Genomic DNA, 7,362 nt, shown 5'->3' on the forward strand with positions numbered 1-7,362 from the left:
TTTTCCTTCTTATGTTGTAATTCCAGATCTTTTAGTTCTTCATTAAGGTTTGTTAATTTTAATCGTTTTTGTTTCTTTTCTTGAGCACATAGTGATATGATTCTACCTCTAATGACTGCTTTTAATGTATCCCATAATATGGCTGGGTTAACTTCTCCATTATCATTCTCTGTAAAAAATAACTTTATATCTTCCTTAATTTGAGTTTGAAATTGTTGATTATTCAGCATATTTGTATTTAATCTCCACAATGTTCTTCCTGGATTATCTCTAATATGTATAGTACAAGAGAGAGGGGCGTGATCAGATAGGTCAATCGTTCCAATATCACAGGTTTGTACTCTATGTCGATCTCGCTTGAGTACAAAAAAATAATCTATTCGTGAGTATACATCATGGGGGTTTGAGTAAAAAGTGTAGTCACGGCCTGTTGGATAAAGATCTCTCCAGAGATCTACTATACCTAGCTCATTCATTACAATTTTTATTTTTTTATGTAGGGGTGTGAGTTTAGAGTTTTTTGATGAATCTAGATTTGGATTAAGACGGATATTCCAATCTCCACCACATATAACAATTCCTTTGCCTTCTATCATTAAGTCAATTATTTTCCTATAGAAAGATAACTTGCTTCCTGGGGGAGCATATACATTACATACAGTTATATTAATATCTTCAACTTTCCCTGTTACTGAAATATATCTCCCTTCCTTGTCTGAAATTTCTGAGAGGTGTTCAAATGGTATTTTTTGCGAAATTAATATTGCTACTCCCCTTCTATGTCCTGATTTGTAAGAAGAATAATACACTTTGGAAAATCCCATTCTCTTTAATTTTTCATGTTCTATTGGTGTAAGGTGTGTCTCTTGTAACAACACTATCCCTTCATTTTCTTTTTTCATTTTTAACAGTATTTGACTCCTCTTAGCTGGATTCAACACTCCATTTACATTAAATGTAATAACTTTAAGATTACCTTTATTCATATTTTTGTAGTTTACTAACCAATTTAATTCCCCTCTGCGTCTCTCTTATTGACCGTAGTGTATATTTTGACATTGCCTCTCTTAAATTATAGATACTAAACTGATACCAAATTAGAACAATTTTAAAGAACATTACACCACCGTAACTAACAAGAACAGTTGCTTCCGGTGTAGAGGCTCGATTCTAAAGAGCCTTATGGGGCTTACTGCGTTTTAAGCCTCCGTAAGGGAAATGTCCACTTTATTCAAGAAGTGGGGCCCTATTAATTGGTCGTAAATTAGTCCAGACAACACAAAAAAAAAAGTCTAACTCCAAAAGAAAATTATCCTCGGATGACAGTCAATAATCAAGTACCGACATTTTCAAACATTATTCGAACGCAATTAGGAATATAACGTTATTCATTCAGATGATTGTTTCAAAAACAGTCAGATAGGATAAAATATTGGTGTGAAAGACATATGAGATCTTAGCTGTTTTCCTGGATTAGATGTATAGAATTCCAATTTGGTTCATTTTCTAAATTGCTTAAGCTTCTCCTTATACTGACTGCGGGAAGCTTTTTTGGGTTGTGCGTCACCGGCCACCTCTCCGTATCTCTGATCTTCTCCCCGGTCCCGTCGTTTCAGTACCGGTTGCCAGGTGGTTAGTTGTTTAGCTGTAATTTCCTCCTGTTCTATTGCCACGGAAGGTTTCACCACCGCGACCGTAAATCCACGCTTGACCAAGTCTTTCGTTGCCTCCGTCGCACTCTGGTACAGTTGGGGGCCATCCTCATAGAAAACACGCATCCTTGCCGGGTATGGGGTCTGGAATTTTATTTGCTTCTCCTTCAATACATTCTTGACTTCGACATACTCTCCTCGCTTTTTAAGCACCTCTAAAGGGAAGTCGTGGTCTACGAAGAAACGAGTGTCATTAAAATACACCTTTTTTCTCTGCCAGGCCTTTCGAAGCACTTCTTCTTTCGTCCGGTAGCTCGAAAATTTCACTACTTTTGAGCGTGGCTTTGCCTCCGGGTTACTGGGTTTCGGTTGTAACGCTCGATGTGCTCGTTCAATTCCAAGTTCACGGTCCCGGGGTAAGTCCAATGCGTTTTTCAGCAAATTATTTAGAAACTCGATCATGTCTGTGCCTTCCTTGTCTTCAGGTATACCGTAAATCCTTAGATTATCTCTGCGTGCCCGTCCTTCCTGATCGAGCACTCTGGCTTCCAGATTAGCTTGGCGCTGTATGAGGCGTTTGATTAGCGTCGATGCTAATTGTAGCGTGGTCTCGGTCTCTTCCATTCTTTCCTCAGCCTCTTCCAGTCTATCGTTCGTTCTTTTTAATTCCTGTTTGAATTCGTCAAACTGCTCCATGTTATCCTTTCTGAATTCTCGAAGTTCGATGAGAATACACCGCAGACTGACCTCGGGGCCCTCTTCGCCATGAGGTGATGGTGTCCGGGAACGGCTTCTGTTTAACGTTACTTGACTTGTTTCAGGGTTGTTTTCTGATACATTCGATGTTATTTTGCTCCTTGTGGTGACCTCTTTCTCCATCATTACTTTAATACTCCCAAAGTTTCACAAAATCAGGTTTTAGGGGGTTATTTTGTTAACCGTCGGCGAGCTCGAAGATTAAGCAGTCATCCTGTCGGTGGCGCAACCGGAAGTCCTCTCTCATGTCGTGTTTTTCATAGTTACCAGTGCCGATGGAGTTTTTTAAAGCGTCATATTCTGCTGGAAACGTTTCATTTGAATGGTAATGTCCCATAAGCAGAGGTCTTGTGAGTAACTTCACAAGTCGGTCAAAGTCTACACCGGTGACAAGCTCATCTACTCCCAGAACCTGCTACTCTCTACCTACACGTTGTCAGCTGATGTTTCAAAACCTCAACACTCGCGTACAGAACAGCCTCAGCGTCTGCACCACTTATCGGCACTAGCTGCAAGTCTACACCCCCTCTGTCCAGAAGTGAGCACAGCCTCTTGGTACCATCCCAGCAAGCATTTTTTTGGGGTGTTTAAAGGTGCCAACTGACCATCAAAAGTAAAAATGACTCATTTTATCTCATCCCAACAGGGAAACCACCAACAATAAAGAATGAGTTACTATCTGGTGTCATGGCTTTGCAATTAAAACAAGTTTAGTTATAATGGAGGTCATTGGGGGCAAAAACAGCCACTTGAACAATATGAACAATACATAAGGGTTAAAAGTCTAATAGACGGCTTGGTTAAAACCAGGCTAAATCTAGGCTGTCAGTGAGTGTGCACCCCTAACCCCGCCTCTCACAGTGACCTCACTAGCTCCGCTGAGTGCTTTGTGTCTCAGATTGCATGCAAGTCTGCAGCCAGATACTGCTGGAAGCTAGTCATCAAATACACAGGAACGAATGACTACACGTGTCAATCTGTCTATTAAACTATCTAATCTGTCTAGTCAGTCTTTTATTATCTTTTATATGCAAAAATATTCATTCATAAAAACATATGTATATATGAACACTGGGTCAAATAGGGTCCGTGCATTTTAAATCTAATAACAAAAATAACCCAATGTTGGTTTTGTCCATATTTAAATGAACGTGTGTAAACGCACGCTTTGATCAAACCTTTTATTCCCCTTGATGATATTGTGCTTTTTTTTCCCCTCAATGCCCTCCAAAGTTTCAATGTTTGGCCGTGTCTGCCATATCTGTTTTGTTTAAAAAAAAAAAAAGAATGCATCGGTTCCTGCATGTAGAATTCAGAAATCTCATGGCATTGAAAGAAAACTGGCAGCAGTTGAGTGCCGAGGTCAAAGGTCAGATGAGCAGGCATCACACCTGATAAACACCTGGGGCAACTGTACAGTAAAAAAAAAAAAAAACAACAAGATTAAGAAATATTGCTTTAATTTGAGAGAGACAAAAAAAACTCTTCCGTGTTAAAATTTGATGTTCCTCCAGCGTTCTTACTTCAGTCTTTAATGTCAGGTGATCCTTCAAATGTCAGTGTAAATTGTTGAGTGTACCATTAGTGCTCAGTCGTGTTTTTCATAGTTACCAGTGCCGATGGAGTTTTTTTTTTTTAGAGCGTCATATTCTGCTGGAAAAGTTTCATTTTAATGGTAATATGCCATGAGCGGAGGTGTATGAGTAACTTCACAAGTTGACCATAGTCTAGACCGATGACATGCTCATCTACTCCCAGAACCTGGCAGAACGAAATGTTGCAGCTCGTCCGGTCTTCAATGATGAGCCCAAAAGAGGCCACTTCACAGAGCCGGCCCAAGGCTTAAGAGAACTGAGAGGCAGGACAAGATGGCGGGCTGGACTTGGTTAACTTTAGATTTTACACAAATCTCATTGTTTTGTTTTTCACCTAAAATAGTAATTAAAACATCCAAGATGTGTTTTGCCTCATCAAAATGTGGAATTTGATCAGCAAACTACTCATTCTAAGACAACTATGCCTTGGGCTAAATGACTTGGCTTCAAGTACGATGCCACACGATTCAGAAATGAAGGTACAGACTGCACAAACAGATAAACGACATGATGCATCTCATTTCACCACAACTAAAGGCAGCGACAAAAAAAAAGTCAAGCTCTCACGATGATGACATTTCTCATGCAACCCTTTAGCAAGCCTACATAGTATTTATGCCTAAAAGTCACTGCATGGGTAAATAAGAAACAAGCAACACACACACACACACACACACACACACATATATATATATATATCCATGGGCCACTGTAAAGTAATATGGTTCTGTCATAACGTTTTGAATGAAAATCTGCATTTGGATAAGACACCTTTAGTATAGTTTTGATTTTAAGGCATAATAAAGATCAAATGCAAGTACGAGTGGATTTACATTGAAAATTTCAAACGCATCAAGAAAACCATGTGCTAAGGAAATTTCAAACCATTTGGAACGCACAGAGACGAGCTTTTGTGCAAAAATGAACTTAAAGGTGCCTTTAAAAAAGTGTCAAAGTACTTTTGAAAACAAAAAAGCAAACCCCCAATAGGTGGCAGCAAGAGGCCGCTTTATTTGAGTAAAGCATTGAACGATTCATTCAGCCAAAGAAGCCAATAGGATGAACGGACAGTTGAATCAATCCCTGAATCATCGACTCACCCGAGTCTTCTTGGCGAAGGCCTGAATCGTTCGTGCAGGGAAACGTCGCTGTGTATTATTCAGAGATGGCCAACTGTTCTGCTGTTTATTTTATTATACTTATCGCAATGATTTTACTACTACTATCAATAAAATTAATATTAATAATGATAATATTGCCGGAAGTTGTACAGCGCATGCGTCACGTGTTCATCATCAGCATCCATGACAACCGTCCTGTGGGTGTTGTTTGAATCTCGCTGTGTCGATTGGCATCTGATCTCTGCGTCCTCCGTGACAATTTTTCCAGATTATCGATATTATTGATCGTTGGATACGTCGATTGATCGCCTGCTGTTCCCATCACTCAGGTTTGACCCTTTTTATTACGCTGTGCTTTGTGTTTGTGTTCAGTATGTCTTGTGTTCACTACAGGTTCCAGAGTCGACTCACCTACGACTCGCTCCAGTTTGAAGGCCTCAACATCAGCGCGGGGGAGCTGAAGCGGCAGATCATGAGGAGCAAGAGGCTGAAGTTCTGCCAGCTGAAGATCAGCAACGCCCAGACTGATGAAGGTGAGTTGAGGAAAAGACACTTCAACTGTTCTACGCTAACATTAGATGCGTTACATCAGACACTTCTGGAAGCTGTAAGGTGGTGCTGATGCTGACATGTAGGGATGTTTTGGCTGTTTTAAAAGGCTAATGGCTCTCAAAGTATACCGTGCTCCATAATTATGTGCTGATTCTGATTTTATTTTGCTGTCAGAATACACAGATGATGCTCTCATCCCTAAAAACACGTCGGTCATCATCAGACGGATCCCTGCGGCGGGACTGAAGTCCTCAAACAGAAGATTTGTTGGGTAAGTGCTGTGAAATGAGCACACGCGTCCTCTGTTAGATGTTATATGAAGACTCCTGGTCTGTCCCTGGTGTCTTAGTCACACAAGCTCCTTTGTTTTGCAGACATCAAGCTGGACGCTGGCGTGAACCTTCACCTAGAGCTGATCCTTCACTCCTCTCACTGGAGCAGTTGTTGAAGGTATTGAACAAATGAATAGCACAATAGCAAAACGCAATGTAAAGCACACAATATACGCACACGCACTCAGCTTCTTAGGGAGATTTGAGATTGTTTGAAGGGTTGAGGGTGAAAAAGATTCAAATGTGCAAATGCCTGTGAAACAGACTGAGAATCTGGCTGAGGCAAAGGCGTCAGAGGAGGACAAGCTGAAAGCGGTGTTGTACCAGTCCAGCCTGTGCTACTACTCCAGCAGGTGAGCGTTCAGACACTGACAGGTTTGCTTTGTGAGAGATGTCTGAGCTGATTCTCATGGTTCTGATGTTCACTAGTGAGGCCATGAGGCTGCTTGGGATCCCGGGACACCACATTAGGCACTGCCCCACTAATGTGGTAACTGGGTTTTCCAAGCTCACGGTTGCTGTGAACTTGAGCTCTTGTCCTCATCAGTCAGATTGTTTGCTCAGAGTTTGACTGTCACTCCTCAATTCACAGGGCAGCCGCTCCGCGCCGCACAAGCGCATCCGGAAGAGCACAGGGATTCCCCGCAGCTTCCTGTTGGAGGTGGACGACCCAGACCGAAAGGGAGTCATGATAGACGGCAGCGGCAGATACGTCATTCCCATCATAGACGCGTGAGTAAACTGTACTTGGCATAGCCGCATGTTCTAGTGTTTGTCCAAATCTCACATGATGTCTGCTTGTGTGTGTTTGCGCTCGATCTGTTCAGTGAGGCCTATGCTGCTGAGAAGAGAAAGAGGCCGTCCTTCTCCTGCCAGACCGAGCCTTTGCCCTCCTCGTCCTCAGCAGGTGCGGCATCTTCGGTCCGGGACGCCGGAGGGAAACGGTCCCGCTCCCCATCTTCACCAGAGACGCGCGGCGACCAGAAGAGACCACGTCGCTGAGAGACCTTCATCCAAGAGACCTGGAGCCGACGTGTAAATATTGTACATAGTTTATTAATAAAAGATAATAAAGATTATAGCCGCATGAACTGTGTGGACTGGTTAACCTTCACTCCAGCAGTGCAACACACACACACACACACACACACACACGAATGAATTCATAAACACAATATCATGAAGTTTTGCTTTAATTTAGGAAAAGAGAAACTCTTCTGGGCTAAAATCTGATGGGTTTTTTTCAGCGTTCTTACTTCAGTCTTTAATGTCAGGTGATCCTTCAAATGTCAGTGTAAAGTGTTGAGTACACTATTAGTGCTCAGTCGTGTTTTTTTTTTTTGATTATTTATTT

The 7,362-nt window shown here is 41.6% G+C and overlaps 1 protein-coding gene across 3 annotated transcripts; it reads left to right on the top strand.

Moving 5' to 3' along the window:
- Nucleotides 1-3,859: 3,859 nt before the first annotated feature.
- LOC100329755 (E3 ubiquitin-protein ligase RBBP6-like) lies at nucleotides 3,860-7,099 on the top strand. Of its 3 annotated transcripts, XM_073909042.1 has the most exons (7): nucleotides 3,860-5,657; nucleotides 5,851-5,947; nucleotides 6,051-6,126; nucleotides 6,273-6,361; nucleotides 6,438-6,498; nucleotides 6,601-6,740; nucleotides 6,836-7,094. In XM_073909042.1, exons 1-7 carry the CDS (start codon nucleotides 5,498-5,500, stop codon nucleotides 7,008-7,010), a joined length of 798 nt encoding a protein of 265 aa, XP_073765143.1. In that variant the 5' UTR covers nucleotides 3,860-5,497; the 3' UTR covers nucleotides 7,011-7,094.
- The last annotated feature ends 263 nt before the right edge of the window (nucleotides 7,100-7,362 follow it).

The sequence above is a fragment of the Danio rerio genome, chromosome 8, assembly GCF_049306965.1.
Source record: "Danio rerio strain Tuebingen ecotype United States chromosome 8, GRCz12tu, whole genome shotgun sequence".
NCBI lineage: Eukaryota > Metazoa > Chordata > Actinopteri > Cypriniformes > Danionidae > Danio > Danio rerio.

Bases quoted from the DNA above. Each gene is read 5' to 3' on its own strand.
- LOC100329755 (XM_073909042.1), top strand. From the start codon at position 5,498: ATGTCTTGTGTTCACTACAGGTTCCAGAGTCGACTCACCTACGACTCG. The intron at 6,127-6,272 runs GTATTGAACAAA...CCTGTGAAACAG, and splicing joins CACTGGAGCAGTTGTTGAAG to ACTGAGAATCTGGCTGAGGC. The intron at 6,499-6,600 runs GTAACTGGGTTT...CTCAATTCACAG, and splicing joins GGCACTGCCCCACTAATGTG to GGCAGCCGCTCCGCGCCGCA.